Source organism: Centropristis striata, chromosome 21 (genome assembly GCF_030273125.1).
Source record: "Centropristis striata isolate RG_2023a ecotype Rhode Island chromosome 21, C.striata_1.0, whole genome shotgun sequence".
Taxonomy (NCBI): domain Eukaryota; kingdom Metazoa; phylum Chordata; class Actinopteri; order Perciformes; family Serranidae; genus Centropristis; species Centropristis striata.
Window position 1 is genome coordinate 2687945 of NC_081537.1, and position 25584 is coordinate 2713528.

General features: G+C 39.0%; 1 protein-coding gene across 2 annotated transcripts in view; it reads right to left on the bottom strand.

Annotated features, from left to right (window-relative positions):
• Nucleotides 1-25584, bottom strand: part of LOC131959051 (glutamate receptor ionotropic, delta-1-like) — a 784279-nt gene that overhangs the window by 187577 nt on the left and 571118 nt on the right. For both annotated transcript variants that reach the window (XM_059324148.1, XM_059324147.1), the window contains exon 4: nucleotides 21495-21700. In XM_059324148.1, the coding sequence (XP_059180131.1) occupies nucleotides 21495-21700 (206 nt within the window). The remainder of the gene's footprint in view (nucleotides 1-21494; nucleotides 21701-25584) is intronic.

The following is a 25584-nucleotide window of genomic DNA, read 5'->3' on the forward strand; positions in this document are numbered from 1 at the left end:
CTAAAATGTAAAAACAATGCCGTATATAAGCAACGCATTTTATAATTAAAGAATACAAATTGCTTTGGGCCTTCACCAACATTATGTTTTATATCTTTGCAATAAATTAATTTCATCATTCAGTATTGCAGGTTTCCCTCAAATAACTTGTTTTTGATCATCATACATCCTAATTTTGTTTTCATTTCTTACTTTGTGAATAAAAACCCTTTTTTTATCACTATGCTTCTAATGCACGAGGTCATTTTTGACCCATGTTGTGCATTAGAAGGTGTTTATATGTTGTCACCAATTTAAAACCTGACAAAGAAGACACAAAAATTAACTATCCTATTTCGTTAAATTGGTGTTTTTTCCAATGGAAATTATTATTTGGTGGCTCTAATAAGTCTCAAATGTTAAAATATGTGATTTTCCAATGTAATCTGGTGGTTCTAACAACTCTTTTAAAGTTAAACCTTCAAAATAAGACAAACATAGATACACATATTGAGCATTAGAAGGTGTTTATGTATTGGGCATCAATGGGTTAAAACACACTTTGTGCTGCTTCTTACTATGATTTTCCTGAGAGAATTCTCCTTGACATGCTGTGTTGTTTAGCTGACACGGAACATATTTCTTTCTATAATTTTTTCTTATAAGTTCTCTGGTGGAGTGTATGTGTAACAGTGGGGGGTAGCTGTTGGAAATAAAATTAGCATGAGAGAAAGTGGAAGCAGGAGGTGGCAGCATCTGTTCATCTGTTCCACTCAGCCTGTATTACAGGTGTGGCCAACCAGTCAGCTAAGTGACTTTGAACGCAGCGTGCTTGTTGGTGCCAGACGGCTGAATTTAATATTTCACAAACTGCTGATCTACTGGGGTTTTCACACACAATATCACATGTCTGAGAGTGGTCAGAAATAGAGGAAATATTCATCCATTCATCCATCTTTTATCTATCTATCTATCTATCTATCTATCTATCTATCTATCTATCTATCTATCTATCTATCTATCTAACCTACCATCCACCATTCCTTCCTTCCATCCATCCATCCATCCATCCAACTATCCATCCATCCATCCATCCTTCCATCCATCCATCCATCCATCCATCCATCCATCCATCCATCCATCCATCCATCCATCCATCCATCCATCCATCCATCTATCCATCCAACTATCTAACTATCCATCCATCCATCCATCCACCAAATCCATCCATCCTTCCTTCCTCCCTTCTATCATCCATCAATCCATCCATCCATTCATCCATCCATCCATCCATCCATCATCCATCCATCCATCCTTCCTTCCTCCCTTCTATAGATCCATCCAACTATCCATCCAACTATCCATCCATCCATCCATCCATCCATCCATGCAACTATCTAACTATCCATCCATTCATCCATCCATCCATCCAACTATCTAACCATCCATCCATCCATCCATCCAACTATCCATCCATCCATCCAACTATCTAACTATCCATCCATCCATCCATCCATCCACCAAATCCATCCATCCTTCCTTCCTCCCTTCTATCCATCCATCCATCCTTCCTTCCTCCCTTCTATCCATCCAACTATCCATCCATCCATCCATCCATCCTACCATCCATCCATCCATCCATCCATCCATCCATCCATCCATCCTCCACCCATCATCCATCCATCCATCCATCCATCCATCCATCCATCCATTCTCCACCCATCATCCACCCATCTATCTCTGTCAATATCAACCAAAATCTCTGAGGAATGTTTCCAGAACCTTGTTGAATCTTTGACACTGAGAAATAAAACTTATGTCTAAGGCCTTGGTAAAAAAAAAAATATATATATATATATATTTTTCTCCACATTCTTTAAAAAGAAAAAAGAGTTTACATGAAAACACAACTGGAGCACCTAAAGCCTGCTATAAGAACAGACAGTATAGTACAGTGTATTTTTCCATTTTTTATCATAATTTTGACCAGAATCAGTCCTATACAAAAGCTGTTTAAATAATGAACTTAAAGTAAAGTTTTTCATACAAAACACAGAATGGAAATCAATTGAAGAACAGTAAATGTATTAATATTATTTTCTTTAGTGTATATTATATATATAAATATATAATTTAACAGCATTGTTTACTGTGCTGTATTGCCATATACAGTACTGTAAATAAAAATACAGTAGTTCTACTGTAAATAATAATTACAGTAAGTTACTTGTTAACACTGTTTTGCAGTCTCCTCTCAGCCCCAGTGAGAAATAGCCTCAAAAACCAATGCTAGCCCATTTAATTACAGCTCTGAGGACGTTCTAAATCAGACCAGCAGCTAATGGTGACAGTGACAAATTCTAACAGGGGAAGTGTGTGTGTGTGTGTGTGTGTGTGTGCGTGTGTGTGTGTGTGTGTGTGTGTGTGTGTTGAAGAGACACTGCAGGTGATTTCTAACTCCCTTTTTGCATAGATCCTCCAGAGAGGAAACAGCACTTTGTAGCTGTGGGCAATGGAAGATTTACTTCATACATTAACAAAAGTCAATCTCAGGAGTCAGAGTCACACTTTGTACGTCACACTGTGAAAAAACAATCTGTTTAATTTACAGTAAAATACCGGCAGCTGTGGTTGCCAGAACTCCACCGTCAAAAATACAGGAAAAAAACTGTATTTTAGACTGAAATGTCCCTTTATTTTTTAGTGTAGTTGTGTCCTTGTGACAATATGGTATTTCTCCTTTAATTATACACAAACTTTTTATATTTTTACAGTAAAACTGTGTGTTTTCTACAGTTTTTCTACAGTTTTGTACTATTCCTTGTGTGGTCGAAAATCTTAGGAGACAGCAAAAGTTTGTTAAAAAGACAGCCCTGTGCGGGATTTATTGACAAATGTCACAAAACAGATACAATATTCAAGATACACAAAAACAGGTCCTCGGTTTCGAACAGCGACTGCCCCAGTAATCCTAATTTCTGGTGCTATTATACATAATGTTCATGCATCAGGTCTTTTGCTTTCCTGCTATTGTTCCAAATGGTGCAGTGGGATTTCCTAAATCAGAGCTGCTCATATCTTAGTCAAGCAGAAGTTTCCTGTAAAGAGACTCTACAGTTTTTCAAAAGTTTTGGTAACACTTTCTATGAAGACTACATCTATAGTGCATTATGAGCACATTCATAGTGAATTATAATGCTCATTATAATCAATCATAATGCATTATGACTGCATTCATAAACACATATAAAGCTTCATGATGCACTATATCAACAGTTATAAATATAGCTTATAATGACTTATAAATCCAAGTGTCCTATGAGCGCATCTATAATGCAGTATAAATGCATGAAAATGTGTTACACTTTACTTAACTCCAACAATGAAACATCATGATTAGCTATACTGCATTATAGATGCGTCTATATGAACCTCACTTTACTTAAAGCATACATTGATCATTTATTTATACTTATGGCATCCTATGAGTCCTTATAACAATTGATTGTTGAGGTGTGTGTATAGAGGGGTATGAGTAGTTGTAATGTATTATAAGCCTCATCAGTCAGCCTGTAGTTTATAACCAGTCAAGAGCACTCATAAGACACTTGGATTTATAAGTCATTATAAGCTATATTTATAACTGTTGATATAGTGCATCATGAAGCTTTATATGTGTTTCTGAGTGCAGTCATAATGCATTATGATTGATTATAATGAGCATTATAATTCACTATGAATGCGCTCATAATGCACTATAGATGTAGTCTTCATAGAAAGTGTTACCAAAGTGTTGTACTATTCCTTGTGTGGTGGAATATCTTAGGAGACAGCAAACGTTTCTAGAAAGACAGCCCTGTACAGGATTTATTGACAAGTATCACAAAACAGATACAATATTCGGGATACACAAAAACAGGTCCTTGGTTCGAACAGCGACTGCCCCAGTAATCCTAATTTCTGGTGCTATTATACCTAATGTTTGTGCATCAGGTCTCTTGCTTTCCTGCTATTGTTCCAAATGGTGCAGTGGGATTTCCTAAATCAGAGCTGCTCATATCTTAGTCAAGCAGAAGTTTCCTGTAACGAGACTATAGAGATTAATGGTAATAAAAAGTGTCTACTACGGTGATATGCAATTTTTAATTTTCCCCCCTATTTCTCATGCAATTTGACAGTTTTTAACTGTTATTTCAGGTCATCCACGTGTGTTGGGTGTCTATTTGTCTCGTTTTAACAGCCTGATTGGACTAATCTTGGTCTTCCCTTCCCCATGCTATGAGTTCATCCCTGCAGCTCCTACAAGCCCCCCGGGAGTCCGGTCTCTCTTTAGGCCTGGTCTCTGCACAGGTGTGTTTACAGTCCCGGCACTGAGAGATGATTTGATATTCTCCTGCATGTCACTGGCCCCGGGCGCTGCATTGTGTTTCCTCAGCTCTCCGGGCTGATATCAGATTAGCCCTGTCAGACTGCTTTATCAGCCATGTTGTCCACCAGCCAAACAAATGACAGCAGCCCTCCAAAACCCGCTGCCACCTCTCGCTCTGTGACAAATGACACGTCAGCCCATCTCCCATCCATCCGTTATCCATCTCACATCGCTGCCAAGGGCCCGATCGTCACACGGATGCCCTTACAACAGCCGCAAGCTGTGAACACGGGGCATCCGGGGAGACGCCTCGGCAGCTTTTTGGCAGTAAAGTTGTTACTTTTTAGGACATAAAGTCCTGCTGTTATTCACCTGATAAACAACACATTCTAGGTTTGCTGCTGTTAAAGCTAGAAACTTCATCTGACGCTCAGTATTTATTCTCTCTGCTGCACTGCCGTGGTGGTTTGGAGCCAGAAAACCAAGATGTGGAGAACTCAAATAATTAAGATTCAGCAGCACGTTAACCTGATGATACGCAGTGGAACTGCCACACTAACAGTTTGAACCAGGCGGCAACCTCCTGGTCTGACCAGTGAAGCACACCAAGGCGGCAACCTCCTGGTCTGACCAGTGAAGCAAACCGCCAATTTCAGTTGCAAAAGATCTCCGTTCCTATCAGTCTCAATCAGGCGGCAACCTCCGGCTGCAGCACAACTTCAATGATACTGATCGGTCATGTTACATTATTCATTCATTCATTACCATCAACCGCTTATCCGCAATCGGGTCGCAGGGGCTGGAGCCGATCCCAGCTGTCATTGGGCGAGAGGTGGGGTACACCCTGGACAGGACGCCAGACTATCGCAGGGCTGACACATAGACAGTCACACTCTCATTCACACCTACGGGCAATTTAGAGTCCCCAATTAAACCTAAGTGCATGATTTTGGACTGTGGGAGGAAGCCGGAGAACCCGGTGGGAACCCACGCTGACACGGGGAGAACATGCAAACTCCACACAGAAGAGCAGCAGGCGGGAGGCGAACCGGCGACCCTCTAGCTGTGAGGCGAGAGCGCCTAATACTATTAGGGGTGGGCGATATGGCCCTAAAAGATTAACAGGATATTTCAGGGTATTTTTGCAATAACGATATTCTAGACAATTACACAAAATAATGACAAATATATATGAAATATGATTTTTTTTAGTCTGCATCTTTGTTCTGTTTTTTGATTTGTTGTTGTGTTTTTGATTCGTTGTTGTTTTTTAATTTCCCGTTGTGTTTTTTGATTTGCTGTTGTGTTTTTTGATTTGTTGTTGTGTTTTTTGATTTGCTGTTGTATTTTTTAATTGCTGTTGTGTTTTTTGATTTGTTGTTGTGTTTTTTAATTTGTTGTTGTGTTTTTTGATTCGTTGTTGTTTTTTAATTTCCCGTTGTGTTTTTTGATTTGCTGTTGTTTTTTTTGATTTGCTGTTGTGTTTTTTAACTGCTGTTGTGTTTTTTGATTTGCTGTTGTATTTTTTAATTTGTTGTTGTGTTTTCTGATTTGTTGTGATTTGCACTTCAGGGGCCCCATATTGGTTTCATTTCAAACCTAAAACTAATGAAGGACTGCACTCTTTTTGAAGATCAAATAAAATCTGTTGAGTGCTGGTGGTGTGTTCTTCTATAAATCACCACTCTGGTTTTCCAGGTGACGACATCTGAAGGTTAAAGCGTTGATGAAAGGTGTCAGACACTCAGTGACTGAAGTCCTGCTCTGTAATCTCACTCACCACGCTGTCAGAGGAGATGACCGGCCAGAGGAATCCGTCTCTCTGCTGATCTCTCCGATCATCTCTAATGTTTGTCAAGTATTCTCCACCTCCGCCTACTTCCAGGCAATTAAATAGCAGCCAGAGCATTTACACTAAGTGCTCCAATTATAGCAGAGAGGGGCTCCGGGTGAGATCAATTATGATGAGCATGACAACTCGCTTTTCTTTCTGCAGCATCTCACATTTTGCCCTTTCGTCTTGTTTTTTTCTCCTTCGTGTGGTGAAACTTGCCTCCTGCCTGCAGGCACGTTGCTTCAGCGGAGAGAGTGAAGACGTCGGGGAGGAAAATACGAGTAGTACTATCAGTAACAACAGCAGAATGTAATGTAAATTACCACCGGCTAAAAAAGAAAAAAATATATTTGTGCTGTCAAGTGACAACCTCCTGACTCCAACATGATGATTTCTATATTTAAACTGTAGTTGAAGAATTTCTTTAAATGCATATCTCTGTATACACTGGCACTGGAAGAACCTGTCAAATTTAATTTACTGTGTTATATGAATCCATCAATTCCCTGCTGCTCCACAACTTACTTATTTTTAGCCTTTTTCTGCTTTCAGAATGACAGCCCTTCCAATGTTTTTCTCTTGAAGTATGAAGTGGTAGAAATTTCTCCCACTGCGTTTTATATTCACAACATGCAGGTAGGAGGTATTTTGTACTTTCAGCTGCATTTTATGCATGAAAGGTGCTATACAAATAAAGTTATTATTATAATAATTACTGGGCCTTCAGCTGAGCGCAAGGGGCAAAAAAAAGTGTGCAGGGTCATAAATTCTGTGTTGGATTCTGTGAACATGCTGTGCTCTTATTTTGAAAGCTACATGTGTTAAGCGACACGTGTGGAAGCTTTTACTTTGAACTGTATTTTATGCATGAAAGGTACTATACAAATAAAGTTATTATTATAATAATTACTGTGCCTTCAGCTGTGTGACAGGGGCAAAAACAGAGGGTCATAAATTCTTTGTTGGATTCTGTGAACACGCTGTGCTCTTATTTTGAAAGCTACATGTGTTAAGCGACACGTGTGTGGAAGCTTTTACTTTGAACTGGATTTTATGCATGAAAGGTGCATACAAATAAAGTTATTATTATAATAATTACTGGGCCTTCAGCTGGGCGCACGGGGCATAAAAATACCTGAGTTTAAAAAATGTTTAAATGTATTTAGTGAAAATGGATCATATATTATGAATGTAAACAGGTTTTTCTAATTTTTCTCTCTGACGTCCTCCGGCTGCTCTGTAGTGTTGGGACAACAGAAGTTTCGTGAAGCATTTCCTTTATTTTTTAACACCACTAGATTGCGGTCTTGGCTTTAAAAAAAGGCTTCAGCAATGGTGTTTGAGTGTGTTTAAATAAAGCAAATGCTTTACGAAGCTTTGTTGTGACAGTGACATCAGCATCAGCAATCTGAATGGACTTTTATTTTGAAGGAGCTCTTATTTTGAAGGGCAGTTTTTGACGCTTATCTTCCTGGTTCTTGGGTTGTTTTGGGTCTGTTGTTAGATGAGACGAGCTGAATTAGCACAACTCCATTTCTGTGTTCAACTGCATGATTTCACCACAGTAAACGAGGAAACGTCGTAAGTGAATAATTTCATGATTACATTCATAAGTTAGTGTTAAAAATATTATTTACATGAAAGATGCATTTGATTTATTTGTAACTAAAAACGTTTGATTTACATGGGGAAATCACATGTTACAGAACTAAATGGTAATTTTTGTATTCGTCTTTGTTACAGTTTTCACTCTGACCTTGTAATGAGAGAAAGAGCCACAGTAAAGAGCAACTAAAGCTTACTACGACTCACACTTCATTTATAAGGAAGAGATTAGCTACTTGTATAGCTGCAGATGCTACACTGCAGTGAGGACAACATAGTAGTGTTGGGACAACAAAGCCTCGTGAAGCATTTTATTTATTTACGGAGCCCAAGAGATGGCGCTCTTTGTTCACACTCAATCACCATTGATGAAGCCTTTTTTTTTAAAGCCAAGACCTCCATCTAGTGGGGTCAATGCTTTGTTGTCCCAACACTAATATTTAGTAATTGTGAAGGAATTTGGAGTTCTTTTCATAGAAGAGGTCGGTATATATCACTCATATGTGCAGAACAACTAAAAGGACAGCATGCAATTCCCAAAAACGTATTTATTCTTAAAAGCAAAATAAAGCAAGCAAACACACAATGTTTTAAGCCAAGACCGCCATCTAGTGGGGTCAAAAAATAAAGGAAATGCTTCACGAAGCTCCACCTTCTCATCTAAATGAGGTTACTTCTGGAGAAATTAAAAAGGTAAAGTTGGTGACGGCCAAATATCCAAACCTATAGCTTAGAGGCAGTGGCTCCCAATCCATGCTTCATGGATTTACTGGTTCATGTTTAAAGCAGATTTGTTTTAGCCTGTTTAGATATAAAAACAGCTGTAAACTCAAGCATTAATGCTGATATTCTTCTCTTTCCTCTGCTGAGACAGGCTTCACTTATGATAATTTATAAAGCTTTCCTCCTGTGCATCTTTTATAAACGATCCCGCTCCTCCTCCTCCTTCCTGTCAGGGTTCACATCTCGTGCCGTGTCTTTTCTCGTGTCATTTTCTTTTTTCTCGCTCTGTTGAAGTTGAACACAATTGTCATGTTTTGCCATTTTGTTCCTTTTCTTCCTCTCGTGTCACAGGGTTTCTGTTTCCTGTTGAGGCTGATAGACTTTTCTTTTGTTCTTTTGTTTCTACTCTCCTCTCCTCTTCTCTCCTCTCCTCCTCCCTCTCCTTGCTTCATTAGCCATGCCGTCCTTCTCGCGGCCCACAAGGACTAACTTGATGGGAGACAAATCCACGTGATTAACAATGATTAAGGAACACAGCAGAAAAAATACGATGAAGCCTTGTGGGACTGCTATCCTTGTCTTTAATGGCTCTCTAATCCCAAGAATTTACAGGCCCAACAGATGGGTTTCCATTTACATCAGAGTCATGTTCGGGACAGATTTATCTCTCTGAAATCCTCGGAAACACATCGAACTGTACCAACTCTTCTCACCTGTAAAGGTCAAACTAAACCTGGAAGTGGCTCATGGCGGAGAAAAGGTTACTTTCTTTCTTCTTTGTTTAACCTTTCAGTTGTTTAACCTTTGTTTTAGAATGGAAGTCAATTAAGGATAAACTGTCATGAAGCCAAATGTCTCAGAGGCGACACAGAGAAGCTAAAACCATCATGATAAAGGATCAGTAGTGTTGGGCACAATGAAGCATCGTGAAGCATTTTTATTAGTTTTTGACCCCACTAGATGGCGGTCTTGGCTCCCTGAAGGGAGTCTGATCTTCTCCTTCAATACAAAATTAGTCTGTTTAGATCAGACATTGTGTGTTTGCTTGCTTTATTTTGCTTTTTAAAATAAATTCCCTTTTGGGAATTACATGCTGTCCTTTTAATGTTCTACACGTATGAATGACATACCGACCTCTTCTATGAAAAGAACTCCAAATTCCTTCACGATTACTAAATATTAGTGTTGGGACAACGAAGCTTCATGAAGCATTTCCTTTATTTTTTGACCCCACGAGATGGTGGTCTTGGCTTAAAACATTATGTGCTTGCTTGCTTTATTTTGCTTTTTATAATAAATACCCTTTTGGGAATTACATGCTGTCCTTTTAATGTTCTACACATATGAGTGATATACTGACCTCTTCTATGAAAAGAACTCCAAATTCCTTCACGATTACTAAATATTAGTGTTGGGACAACAAAGCCTTGTGAAGCATTTCCTTTATTTTTTGACCCCACTAGATGGAGGTCTTGGCTTAAAAAAAAAGGCTTCATCAATGGTGATTGAGTGTGTTTTCAGCCCTTTGTTGAACAAAGAGCGCCATCTAGTGGGCCTTTTTGATAAACCTAATTTGGCCAGCGGTAACCTCTGACCGCTCAGCCTTACTGCTAGTTTATAAACTTCCACAAAAATAATATGGATATAATGATTATGGCCTATGCTGCACACTAATAAAATTGCTTTGTATTTAATTATTGTTGATGTATTATTGATGTATTGTCTTATATTGGAGAGTTTAATAATGTGTACGCTGATTCGGATTATTGCTCACATGTATGTTGCCATGGCATAATAGTGCCTCAAAAACATCTTTACCTTCAGGCCCTGAAGTTATTTCAATGTACCTCAGAGCTTTGACTATTTGTGGCAGCTAAGAATAAAGTTAACAATAACCTGCATGATCCTACTGGGAAGTTGGCATCAGTCGGCAAACTCTGGGCCTGAGCAGGGAGGCAAACCAGGAAGTGCCTTAAGTTGCATTCTACTAAAAAAATCCAACAGGGGGCGCTGACTGCGGCTGCAGAAGCATTTGGGTCCATTCATTTCAATACAAAATGAAAAAAAACAATCAAATTTGTATTCAATATTTAACTTCAGATGGTGACCCACATTTCATTATATATACAATATATATACAGCATGTATATATATGTTTATATTTATATATATATATATATATATATATATATATTCCTGCACTGCAGCTCAAACAACAGGAACGATGAAAAAAAAAAACTGTGTCAGTAAAAAACAAAAAAAAGCCAACACAGAATGTTCCTTTAACTGGGTGAATGAATAAGAATGAATGTTAGTGTGTGTGTGTGTGTGTGTGTGTGAGAGAGAGAGAGAGTTTGATGGAAAGATGGGGGGGGAAATGGCCATGTTTGTGTTTATTGAGGTCATTTTCAATTTGTTTTTGGATGGTTTTTGCCCCAAGGACATGTAGAACACACACACACACACACACACACACACACACACTCACAGAGGTGTGTAGGTGTCACTCATCAGCGCTCAGCAGCCTGATAGGATTCTGTCAGTCAATCTGTCTCCCTCGGCGACGGAGAGCTTTGTCCCACCTCCCAATCTAAACTTCACTCCTCCGCTGATTTATACTCTTATTCTCTCTCTCTCTCTCTCTCTTACTCTCTCTCTCACATCAGAAACAGAGAAGAACACGGATGGATGGATGGATAGAATACAAAATAAAGGTATAGGAAAGTGGGACAGGATTAGGGAGGAGAGGAGGGGAAATTAGTTAGAGCAGGAGAGTGAGAGAAAAGAGATCCATCCTCTGTTTATCTGCCTTTTTTCTTCTTTTTTTTACCACTTTTTGCCTGTTTTATATTATATTTTTACAAGGAGTTTGTTTTTATTTTAATTGAGGGTCAAAAAGAAAAGATGGCATCGTTTGGATATGAGGGGAAAAGAAAGAGAAAAGAGTGAAAGTAATGGAGAAAAAGAAGAAAAAGGAGAAAAGATGCAGTTGAATGAAACATACACTGTAAAAAAATTAAAAAAAACTGTAAAAAGTTTGGTTGGAAAAGTTGCCAAACACCTCCTGCCAAAAAACTGTTAACAACTGTAAGTTATTTTACAGATACTTATATATACAGTAAATGTATATAATATGTAATGTAAATAATATGATATAAAATTAAAGAAAAAATACATATAATATGGCTGAATGTAGGTAAATGTCTCTTTTCTTACAGTAAAACTTTAAATTTAATGTTAAAAAATATAAAAATGAATTGTCTGTAAAATCTGTAAAATAATTAAAGTTTTTTTATTGTAATAATAATAATAAAAAAAATAACAATAATAATAATCAAGACCAATAAGCAATTAAATAAGACTGTAAACTCCCATAATATTAATATACAGAATAATTTTCCATTTCATGGTAATATTTGTAAAAGAAGTTTTTTTTTATTTTTATGTCACTTGCAATTATGTAGAAACAAACAAGAAAACCCTGTAAAATAATAGTACATTAAATTCCCAGAAAACAACTTTTTATCGTAAAGAAGATCAGCAGGACTGAAGAGAAGAGGCAGAAATCAATGATGATGGCACATTAAACACACAGCAACATGGCAGCATCAGGTGATAAACCCACTGTGTGTGTGTGTGTGTGTGTGTGTGTGTGTGTGTGTGTGTGTGTGTGCGGTGCTAATTTCCCTGCCTGGATTCACACATACTTGATAATGATTCACACAGTCGACTGACAGCTGACTGTGATTCATGCAGAGACGCAAACAGAGACAGAAGCAAGACGAGCCACATGACGCCTGATGATCAATACACACACACACACACACACACACACACACACTGTTCACTAATAAGCCACTGGCGGAGCCACACAACTCAACTCACATTCTCAAAAGTTCAACTTTTATCAGACTGAACTGAGTTGTGTCAGCTGTAATTATGGTAAACTTTGCTTGAAGATGAATAATAATGTTAGAAGTTAATATTTTACACAGCTATTAGAGTCTGGACATACCTGACATCTTCTATATATAAAAGTGTGTGTGTGTGTGTGTGTGTGTCTCTCGTATGCGTCTTGCTCATGACCCGAAGGTATGCGTCCTCGATTTTGAAGATTTTTTAATTCATTTTTCTAAATATCATTATTTACGTAGGACGTGTTGCAGTATTGCACTGTTTCCGATCGGACGCCTTTTAGGGGAGCTCCGCCTCCTTTTAGAGGAGCTCCGCCCCTTTGTGTGATAGGCCTACACCTGGTCAGTAACACAGTAATTCTCTCTGGATTTCCACCCTGACTCATCTCACCTGAAGTCTATTTAGCCTACCTATCTTCAGGTGTTTTAAAGTGGCTACAAGGTTCCATTTAACAATAATATTCTAATAGTTTCCAGAGAATATCAATGTTCAATGTGTATGTGCTGGATGGTGTGGTACCTTATGAACAGTGAGTGTTTTATGGAGCCTTTTAACTTAACATAGTCTGCTTGTTTCCAGCGAACAGCCATTGAATTAGCTGATAATGACCTTCTCAACCTGCTAGCAGACCCCTATTCATCCATTCTTATGTGCTGTTTAGCAGTTTTGCAGTCAAAACCAAACAAAAGTTAAGCTTTATTCGGAGCCTAAACCTAACCAAAGTGAAAGTGAAATGTAACCAACCAAACAGTTTCTTGCCATTGATGGACTGATAACAAACTACTAGACCTGCTAGTAGGTGGAACAGGCCCCTCTTATAGCATGACACATGCTAATAAACACCTGTTCAATACTGTGATGAAGTCCAGATCGGGTGAGATCTCAGAGATCAAAACTTTGTGATAAACAGAAGAGTGACTGATTCATTAAAACACATAACTGTATTGTAATACTTTGCTATGATAACACACAATGTTTTCAGGTCAATGCGCTAATTGTTGTATCAGAACAAGATTACTGTGATTGTAATTGAGCCAAAACAACAACAAAAATATGCAGCAGGAAGTAACAGCAAGTTTTGGCAGGAAGATTCAAAACCAGTGTTTTGTTATCATGGTGTGTGTGTGTGTGTGTGTGTGTGTGTGTGTGTGTGTGTGTGTGTGTAAACATTTGGCAGAGCTTTTAACACGTTTTCTATGACATTATCATCGAAGAGTGCAACTTCCATTCAGCTCGGTCTCACCCTCCTACGCTGTCATATCCCACTGCTAATGAATGTCTCAGCCTCAACACACACACACACACACACACACACACTCCTTTTCCAGAAAAAGGAAATCTATCAATCTTTACGGTAGACTCTCAGCATGGCCAGCAGGCCTACCGTCGCATGGCCCACCTTAGCTCTAACAGCACAAAACTTACATTTGCACAGCAGCTTCTGTTGTGTATTAATTTGAAGATGTATTAAAATATCTGACATATAGCAGTTAAAATATGCACCAAACATGTTTTGATAAACACACAGAAATCTGACCAACAGTCCGAGTCTCTTTACGGGAAACTCCTGCTTGATTAAGATAAGAGCAGCTCTGATTTAGGAAATCCCACTGCACCATTTGGAACAATAACAGGAAATTATAGGACATTGAACATTAGTTACACAGAACAACACACAGGTGTTGTCTCCTCAGAGTTGTTCTGATCTTTGGATTTGTCTGTCACCTTTGGCATCTGTATCTGTTTTTGATACCTACAATAAAGCCCGCACAAGGCTGTAATTCGAATTTACCTGGTCGTCAAATGTTTTTCTTTAAAGATTTTCCATGACACTTCTTTCTGGTTACTTTTTTTTCTGGTTACTTTATTATTGTTTTCATATTGTCTTGCATCAAGACTTAGTTTTTTCCTTTTAGGGTTCGGTTATTTGCATATGCGCGTCAAACAGCCCGTAGACCTACATAAGGTCATGGTGGCGGTAATGGTGGAAAAAGTAACAGACATGGGAACATAGGACCCTTTTTGGGAAAATCAGGGAAAAAGGGTCCTATGTTCCCCAGTCTCATACAAAGAGGGGAACATAGGACCCGGGAACATAGGACCCGGGGAACATAGGACCCGGGGAGCATAGGACCCGGGAACATAGGACCCGGGAACATAGGACCCGGGAACACAGGACCCGGGAACATAGGACCCGGGAACATAGGACCTGGGAACATAGGAACCGGGGAACATAGGACCCGGGAACATAGGACCCGGGAACATAGGACCCGGGGAACATAGGACCCGGGAACATAGGACCCGGGAAACATAGGACCTGAGGAACATGGGACCTGGGGAAGATAGGACCCAGGAAAACAGGACCAGGGAACATAGGACCCGGGAACACAGGACCCGGGCACACAGGACCCGGGGAACATAGGACCCGGGAACACAGGACCCGGGAAAACAAGACCCGGGAACACAGGACCCGGGAACACAGGACCCGGGGAACATAGGACCCGGGAACATAGGAACCGGGGAACATAGGACCCGGGAACACAGGACCCGGGGAACATAGGACCCGGGAACATAGGAACCGGGGAACATAGGACCCGGGAACATAGGACCCGGGAACATAGGACCGGGAACATAGGGCCCGGGAACATAGGAACCGGGGAACATAGGACCCGAGGAACATGGGACCTGGGGAACATAGGACCCGGGAACATAGGAACCGGGGATCATAGGACCCGCGAACATAAGAACCGGGAACATAGGACCCGGGAACATAGGACCCGGGGAACATAGGACCCGGGGAACATAGGACCCGGGAAAACAGGACCAGGGAATATAGGACCCGGGAACACAGGACCCGGGAACACAGGACCCGGGGAACATAGGACCCGGGAACATAGGAACCGGGAACATAGGAACCGGGGAACATAGGACCCGGGAACACAGGACCCGGGACCACAGGACCCGGGGAACATAGGACCCGGGAACATAGGAACCGGGTAACATAGGACCAGGGAACATAGGACCCGGGAACACAGGACCCGGGAACACAGGACCCGGGGAACATAGGACCCGGGAACATAGGAACCGGGGAACATAGGACCCGGGAACATAGGACCCGGGAACATAGGACCCGGGAACACAGGACCCGGGAACACAGGACCCGGGAACACAGGACCAGGGAACACAGGACCCGGGAACACAGGACCCGGGAACATAGGACCCGGGGAACATAGGACCCGGGAACATAGGAACCGGGGAACATAGGACCCGGGAACATAGGACCCGGGAACATAGGACCCGGGAACATAGGACCCGGGAACATAGGACCGGGAACATAGGACCCGGGAACATAGGAACCGGGGAACATAGGACCCGAGGAACATAGGACCCGAGGAACATGGGACCTGGGGAAGATAGGACCCGGGAACATAGGACCTGGGGAACATAGACACGCTCCCAGGATTAGCATGTTAGCATTTAGCTTTAAGTACAGCCTCACCGAGTTTCCACATGACTGCAGACTTTAACTCTTGTTACTTTTCATTGTATGGGAAGAGAACAGTGAGCGCTGAGCGTTTCATCTGAACAGAGGAGACTAGAGAGAGTTTGAGTGACATTTTTATAACACAGCGACTCGTGTCGGCTCTGAGATAAGAAGCTTCCTGCGGTGCCGTTGTGACTCACTTATTCCTCTCTGTGTCTCTGACACACTCAGGTCAGTGGACAGGAGGCTGTTGAACCTTCCACTGTTATTAAAAAGACCACTGAGACAAAGACAGAGGACTTTAACAAAAGGGGGGCAAAGAAATGAGAAGATCACTTCCTCGGTGTTATTACTGCGCTGACTGACATGTGGCAGGTGTGTGTGAGAATAAAAAGGTGATGTGGCAGCTAATCTATGAGTGTCTTTTTTTGGTCATTTTGTGTCTTTCTTTTTGTGTCTTTTTTTTAGTCATTTTGTATCTTTTTTTGTCTTTTTGTGTCTTTTTTTTGTCTTTTTGTGTCTTTTTTTTGTAATTTTGTGTCTTTTTTTAGTCATTTTGTGTCTTTTTTAGTCTTTTTGTGTCTTTTTTCAGTCATTTTGTGTCTTTTTTAGTCATTTTGTGTCTTTTTTAGTCTTTTTTAGTCTTTTTGTGTCTTTTTTTGTCATTTTGTGTCTTTTTTTTGTCTTTTTGTGTCTTTTTTTTGTCATTTTGTGTCTTTTTTAGTCATTTTGTGTCTTTGTTGTTGTTGTTGTTGTATATGAGTTATGATCTTAATATGCTTTACTTTGTATGGACTTTATAAGTCTCTACATAGCGGTGAACAAAACCGTGGAAACACCTTCTCATATACAACAACTTCCTTACTTACCACTAATAATAAGCGATAATTCTGAGGTTATTGAGGGAAAACTCTTAGTTAATGTCTTACTGGTTGTATAATAAGGCCATGCAGAATAAGGCATTAATAACTACTTAATAATGACTCATTAAGAGCCAATAAGTTCCTTATTTATTATGCTAATAAGTAACTAATTAATGTTGATTATGTGTTCCCTGATCTAAAGTGTTACCCAAATTTGACACATGGCGTTTATATTTTTGTTCAGTGTATGTAAACGTGTCTTATTGAAAAAAAAAAAAAAACATTGTGAAACAGTTGAACAGGTGGTGTTTTAAACATGTTAACTGCAGTTATATAAATCTGTGGTCAACACTTGGTTATGTTTAGCAGCAAAACTGTGGAAATGTTTCAGTTGTTTCAAACAGACTGTGAATATAAAACACACAAAAAGCTCTTTTACACACAAGATCAAATTAAACAATATGTTTAAATGTAAATGCTGATTGACAGGCTGCAAGAGCACCATCTGTTTTTAACTGTAAGGACTAATACATGTTAATAGATTCTAAAGCATATGGAAGACTTAAGCAAAGGGATAAAAATGTGCAAATGAAATGCAGCATGTAGCTCGTCGCTGTGGGCAGAAATGTCTGATATCTGATTAAAGCACTTTAAATAGAAAATGCTTGGAAGGAATTAGAGTAGTGCGACTCGTCTCCTCTCTACTTCTTGACTTCTTCTTCTTACTTTTAATTGTACTTTATTGATTCTCTGTACATGTAATGTTTTTCCTGTGACCTGTTAGCTGATGTTGCGCATGTGAAATGAGATCTATAATGAGTATTAACCCTCTGGAATTCACAAAAGCGCCAGAGCACAATTTCTTCATGACGTCAAAATAAGACACAAAAATGACTAAAAAAAAGACACAAAATTACTAGAAAAAAGACACAAAAATGACCAAAAAGACACAGAAGACACAAAATGACAAAAAAGACACAAAATGACAGAAAAGACACAACAACAGACAGAAAAATGACCAAAAAAGACACAAAATGACAAAAAATTACCAAAAAAGACACAAAATGACAAAAAACCCCACAAAATAACTAAAAAAAGGCAAAACAACACACAAAATGACCAAAAAAGACACAACAACAGACACAAAATGACCAAAAAAGACACGAAAAGACATGAAAATGATTCAAAAATGGACAAAACAGTCCAAGACTCCTTTGAGTTAAAGTGCAAGAGGGTAATTCTCATGAACATGGTGCAGCTCATAGCAAAAATCCAAGAACATTAAATACATATTTTATTTGACCCTTTATAACATATACAATCTAAAGTCACTGTTTAATATGAATTTATAATCTATTTTAACATTTTTAAGGTATTTTCTGACATTTCTAGAGACACTGTGAGCAAAATTAATTACCGTAACACATTTAAATAGGAATAAAAACAACTGAAATGTTTTTTTTGTCTTCACACAAAAAGGCATTTAAAAAAAGATTGGGACTTCTTCTCCTCCTCCTCTTTTCTTCTCTTTCTATATTGTGCAACGGAGAGCTTTGACGGCTGCTTCATGATGCAAGATTTATCGAAACATAATGTGTCTGTCACTTGACGTGACCTGACCTCCGTGACAGCGATCTGACCGTCTAAAGGGGGGCAAGGAAATGACCACACGTCACTTGACTCAGCACCACAAGTGACAAAATGTCATTGTTTATCTGTTTCTTTATTTATTTATTATATAAGATATATCAAAACATAACGTGTCTGTCACTTGATGTGACCTGAACTTTGTGACAGCGATCTGACCATCTAAAGGGGGGCAAGGCAATGACCACACGTCACGTGACTCAGCACCAAAAGTGAGAAAAATGTAATTGTTTATCTATTTCTTTATTTTGTTAATATTTATTATTTTCAAGACAGAACACGAAGCGAGGGTGACAATGGGCATCGAAAATTATTATTGTTTTTTATTTTCTTCCTTGACGGTGACTGCGGTTTTTAAGTGGATAATTATTTAAATTTGTATTAAAAAAATGAAAAAATAGCCCCAAAACTCCAAAGGGTCAAATTGCACAAACATATTTTTAAGCCCTGTATTACAACAAAACAAGCCATGGTGAAAAATGAAACAGGTAATAAAAATTGATCAAAACTCAGCATTCTCCTGGACAAGCTTTTGTGTGTGTGTGTGTGTGTGTGTGTGTGTGTGTGTGGACAAACCAGCTCCATCTGTCATTCCAGGTGGCCACTCACACACACCTGGGCACAGACACACTCACACACACAACAGGCTTACAAATTGTCAGCCACTTGATCTCTTTAAACACACACTTGTTTCTGTAATACAATTATCTTTTCATCCCTTTACACACTAACTTTGCACGCTCTCTTTTATCCATTACACGCTTGTTTTCTATGAATAAACAACATAGGAATCAAGATCAAATTTGCACAAAAACAATCATAGTTTCATTGCTATAATTGCTACAAAATAAAATGTGATTATTATATAAAGAGTCACTTATTAGAACACATTTATACTGTAATTATCAGGTCTTTGGGTTTTTTAATTGCTTAGACTTTGTGTTTCCTTCTTTCCTTTGATCCATTTCTGTGGTAGTTTGGAAATCAAAAACTATATATATGTATATTGTATACACATATACATATATGTATATGTGTATTTTTTTATTTTTTTATTTCCAAGGGTCTTTATCAGCGTGTGCAGACAAATACTAACATAAAGCAATTCATACTATTAATAAAACAGTATTTATCAAAATAAGAAAACATGGTATATTTATATGTATGCAGTATATTTCTATATATATATATGACATGTGTTATCATAATTTATATGCTGTAGAATGAATGTATATACAATATATGTATTATGTGCTAGTAGATTGTGTAATGATGTTTTATACATATATGATATGTAGAAATGTGTGTAATATGGATTAGTATGTGAATTTTTTGGTTTTTTTTGTATTTAATTTTTATCGTGTTTATGTTTTGTGTTTTCAACTGTATATTTGATTCTGTTGTACCCCAGGAAGAATAGCTGTGGCTTTGCTGCAGCTAATAAAGATCTTAATAATAAGCTAAACTAATAAAATATGCCTCTGAATAGACCCACAACCAATCAGAGCAAAAACACATGAACGACAACCAATCAGAGCAAAGACTGGTGACCCCGAACCAATCAGAGCAATGGTTCCTGGTCTGTTTTCAAGAAATAGAAACATGGCAGCTGGATGACAAACTTCCTCAAATCACAGGTAAACCGGCACTAAAATGTGTTTCTGAAATCATTTGAGAAGAAAAATAAGCATTTATTTATCCTCACTTGTTCACTTTTTCATGCTTCCCATGCACACTTATTTGTTTCATGTGTACACTTACTGACCAGAAATCACTTGTTCCCTACGGACACTCACTTGTTCACTTCACACATTCCCTTGTTCCCTATGTAAACTCTGTAGTTCCCTTAAAACAGCAGTTCCCCCACTGTTAAAAAATGTTTGTAGGAATTACAGCAAAACACCATCAAATTCCATCAGAAATATCTCGAAAATTCAAATGCACCCCATTTCATTCCATTCCAAATCATGAAAATGTAATATTAACGAAAATACAATGTGTTCAGTTCATTTCTTCACTGTAAAAAAATTCTGTTGCTTTTACAGAAAAAAAACTGTCAGCTGTGGTTACCAGATTAATTCTGCAAAAAATACAGTACAAATGTAAAGAACTTTACAGAACAACTTGTAAATTTAACTGGTATTCAGTGTACAATAAATAATCACTGAATTTTAATTTACTGTTATTCAATGCATAATAAGCAAAATCTGCATGTAAATTTTGCATAAATAATTAGTATAAAAGCAGCATCATCCTGTTAAATTAGCAGTAAAGGACGCAATAATCTACAACTTTATTTATTTATTTATTTTTAAATTACTACAGTTTTAGGATGTAAAATATACAAGTTGTTCTGTAAAGATGTTGTATTTTTTACAGAAATATTCTGGTAACCACAGCTGCCAGTAATTTTCTGTAAAAACAACGGGACATTTTTTACAGTGTTGATTTCATTTGGTAACAAACTCCAACAAATATGCAACAAAACCAAAGTATCTGGGGCTATTTATGTGCTATGACAACTACACACTGCAGTTAACCAGCTTTCAATAATGCAACTCGTTTATCCATTTCTTCCCATTATGACAACATTGCATCAACGCCGTTCCTACAATTCGTACAATTACTTGTAATTGTGAAATCCACAAACATGCAGAAATTCTAATCCAGCCAATGACCATTTAGTCATGTTCCCATACACATACATGAAGTGCATATTTTAATCTTGACATATATGTATATATATATATATATATATATATATATATATATTCATCCATTCCATTTATATGGTAATAGCAGAAAACATTTTTCCCTGCAAACATATTCACACTTATTCCAGCACATACGTATAAAAGTGCTTTCTGTTGACATTTCCTTCCTGCAGCATATATATTAACACCTGTACTCTACATGCAGAAGCACGATCTCTGCAAACTCATTCATCCTGTTTCATGCACACGTGTGCCAACATGATTTGTAGTCACTCATCTGCTCACTGCACACACACACACACACACACACACACACAAACGCCTGTAAAAACGCCGTAGAAAGAAGCGAAGGTGGGCCGACCTGCTGGATGAAGGTGTGGGCTCCGTGGGGGCTCAGCAGCAGGATGGCTCTGCGGAGCGTGTCCCTGTAGCGGTTCAGCTCCTCGGTCCTCATGGTGGTGAAGAGGTTGGTGAAGACTTTACTGATGTTCCTGTCGACGCGCTGCAGGGCCACGTCCACGCCCTGACGGGACGTCTGGTCCAGGAAACCCTGCAGGCCGCGGATATCTGGAGCAACACGGAGAGGGAAAGAAAAGAGGCAAATATTTATTATGTGTTTTCAGGAGAATAATGTCTTTCCTAATGCAGGGAAATGGTCACAATATGTTACAATGTCTTGTTTGGAAAAACACAAAAAATGCAAATATCAGTATAAAATAGGAATGTGACGATACACGATACAATGACACAATATATGACTGGACCAACAGACTTTTATTTAACCGAGTTGCATTTTGAAATGTCTTTACATGCATGATGTAAGCATGAGCTTTTAATGAACTTCTTCTTCCACAAATTGAAACTAAAACTAAAATGTATTAAAAAAAATGGCCCCCAGAGGGATTTAGAGACTGTGCACACCATCAGCAGCTGGTCATAAACAAAGCAGCATGGCTAATTATGCACAGAGTCTCTGCTGATCATAAACATCGTGATGGTGAATTAACCGGCAACACTAACTGTGCACAGAGTGTCTGGTGCTTGTTGTAAAAAAACAGAGATCGCTAAGTGAACACCTCCTGCAGCAACAGCACATACACACTGTACTGCTACAGAGCTAACTGTTAGCCTGTTAGCACATACACACTGTACTGCTACAGAGCTAACGGTTAGCCTGTTAGCACATACACACTGTACTGCTACAGAGCTAACTGTTAGCCTGTTAGCACATACACACTGTACTGCTACAGAGCTAACGGTTAGCCTGTTAGCACATACACACTGTACTGCTACAGAGCTAACTGTTAGCCTGTTAGCACATACACACTGTACTGCTACAGAGCTAACTGTTAGCTTGTTAGCAATTTGCAGACTGGACGCTAAGGGGTTAGCATCCCCTCCGGCTATTTTCGTAATTTTTTGTGTGTTTTTATGTGTTTTTTGTCATTTTTTGTGTTTTTATGTGTGATTTATGTGTTTTTTGTATTTTTTTTGGGTGGTTTTTGTAAAGAAAATGTATGTGTTTTCAGCGGGTTTTTATTTGGGGGGTTTGTAAAAAAAAATGTGGTTTTTATGTGTGTTTTTGTACGTTTTTTTGTGTTGAAAATGTTGATCCAGTAGGTCAAAACGAAAAAAATAATAGTCAGGTGAGGTTGTACTGAAAACAATGATACCAACATGACATGGTGAACACTTTTAAAGTGGTTTATATACAGGCAGAATAAAAAGGAGTCAAAAACCGACAAAATAGCCCCAAACTCCAAAGGGTTAAAAAAAGCAGGAAAGGGAACAGGCTTCAGAAAAAATAACGACCCGACATGTTTAACTTTCACATATTTCTAAATTCCAGACAGTTCTCAAAAGCCCACAGCTTGTTCTTTTAATATTAAAGGCTGGAGGTTCCTGCAGCTGGAAGGAGTCAATTGCTCAAGGACAAGGACAGTTTGGCCTCCAGGAGGGAAATCTGACTACGTCCTGTCTGCTGCATGTTAACATCACCAGCTCTCCTCACTGTCCATTCAGAGAGGACAGTCTCTCAGGCTGCTTTAAGACTGAGAGAGAAAACTGCATGTGTCGAAGGAAAGAGACTGTTTTATTAAACATTTTATAAAGCATTACATTAGACAAGCTGAATGAAAACGGTAAAAGTTGCTGAAATTATCTTAATTGTACAAAAAGTAAAGCGTTTTTTACCTTCATAGAATCACAGTTGATTTGTTTAATTGGCTATGGAAACACCTTTGTTGAATAAGTTCTGACAGTGAATATTTAACCCACATGACAGATCTGCTGCTTTCACTGTCAGTGTCCTGCTGCATACATTCAAATGATTGCATTGTTTTGCGAGTTTCTTATTAATTACTGAGTCAATATTCCAGGAAAGTTCCTCATTACAAACAGTATATTTTTCTTCATGGCTAAATTTTTATCCTGTTTTTTTTTTTCTTCTTTTACAGCCGATAATGGCCTTTCACACCGTTCACTGTTGTTTGGCCTTCAGTATTTTTTAAAGATTGTTGGGGATTTATCTTTCTTTAATAACAGCAAATTTAAATATTAAGGTTTTTCACAGACGTTACCTTCCACACTGTGATTCAGTGTGTGTTATCTGGAGAATACTGCTTTATAATTACATTAATTTCTCACTTTATTATTGGTTTTGATAATCAGAGACATATTGGATAATGCAGCAGCGACGGAGGGTGTTGTTAGAGGAACACAGACAGTTTTGGGTCTAAATGATGCTTCTTTGCTGATGATGAAGTGACTTATGTGGTCACACATTTTGGCCGTACCCCCTGCTGTCTCATAACAGAAAACCAGCCTTGTAAGATCTGTACTTTCATCCCGGCATTGGAGGATTGGAGAGTCTCGCAAGGTGTGAATGAAAGAAAGCAGCTCATCATAAACAAAGCAGCATGGATAATTATGCACAGTGTTTCCGCCGATCATAAACATGTGGGCTAACTGATGCTTGTTGTAAACAAACAGAGATCACTAAGTGAACACCTCCTGCAGCAGCAGCACATACACACTGTACTGCTACAGAGCTAACTGTTAGCCTGTTAGCACATACACACTGTACTGCTACAGAGCTAACTGTTAACCTGTTAGCACATACACACTGTACTGCTACAGAGCTAACTGTTAACCTGTTAACACATACACACTGTACTGCTACAGAGCTAACTGTTAGCCTGTTAGCACATACACACTGTACTGCTACAGAGCTAACTGTTAGCTTGTTAGCACATACACACTGTACTGCTACAGAGCTAACTGTTAGCCTGTTAGCAATTTGCAGACTGGACCCTAAGGGGTTAACATCCCCTCTGGCTCTGCAGCTGGGAGAGACTGCTGCAGGAGGACTTGGCCGCTTCGACTCGTTCTCACTCTTCTTAACGAGCCTCTGGCCCCCGCGGCTCGTTAAGAAGAGTAAGAACGAGTCTCCAAAAGTCTCCAATAACACCAGAAAATGTCGCTGGATTTGTCGCCAGTCGCTTTTTTGAAAAATAGTCGCTAAGGGGGTCTGAAAAGTCGCTAAATATAGCAACAACACTGCTTTGCTGGCTTTTACAAATGGCGCGTTTTGTTGTGCCGTCGAGTACTACGTCACATCCTGCTTAGCGTTCTATCCAATCAGCAACCAGGCTTTTATCAGGGGAGAATAACGGCCAAAAAACGGGCGAAAAAAAGTCCCGTCAAAAGACAACTCAGGGCGGCTCGTATTCAAATTAGGGGCATTTTGGCGAGTGAGACCCGCCTCATTCTGGGTATTGGGTTGTAGAGGAAACACCCTTATAGTGTTGTATGCTCATCATTGACGGCTCCAATGACAACGCATGCACATGGCTCAGTGGTAGAAAGGGGGAGGGGCGTGTTCTTAAAGTGTTCTGAAATACACACCACAAAGCTGTAGGGGGAGCTCTCGGAGCTCCAAACTACCCAGTGGGCCTTTAATGGATAACTATGACTTCATGTATGAAATGGAGACTTTCTGCCGGCCGACAAGGTTTTTATTTTTCTTTGCAAAGGAAAGGCCATTCAACAAGCAATCGGTCAAGGTAAAAAAAAGGACACGAATGAAGGGAAAACTCTGCAATTTATGCCTGTGAACGCCGCCATTTTTTGCACTACCTCAGACCTGTAGCTTGTTATCATAGTTGCAGTTTCTTTTTGCACAACTGTTTTTCATTATAAATATTTAACCTGTGGTTCTGTTCATTTTTGTTGATTTTTTCTTGTTAATAACAGTATTTCTGTTAAATTTTGGGGTCTTTGTTTTTATCCTTGTGGTATCGAAAATGGTATTGAATATTTTCCTGAGGATCGGTATCGAGGTGAAAATTTTAGTATCGTTACAACCCTAGTCTGGACATCACATTTGAAAAAACAAAGGGGACCTTGCTGTAGTGGCAGGAAAGGAGGAGGGAGATTGGCATCTCAAGTGG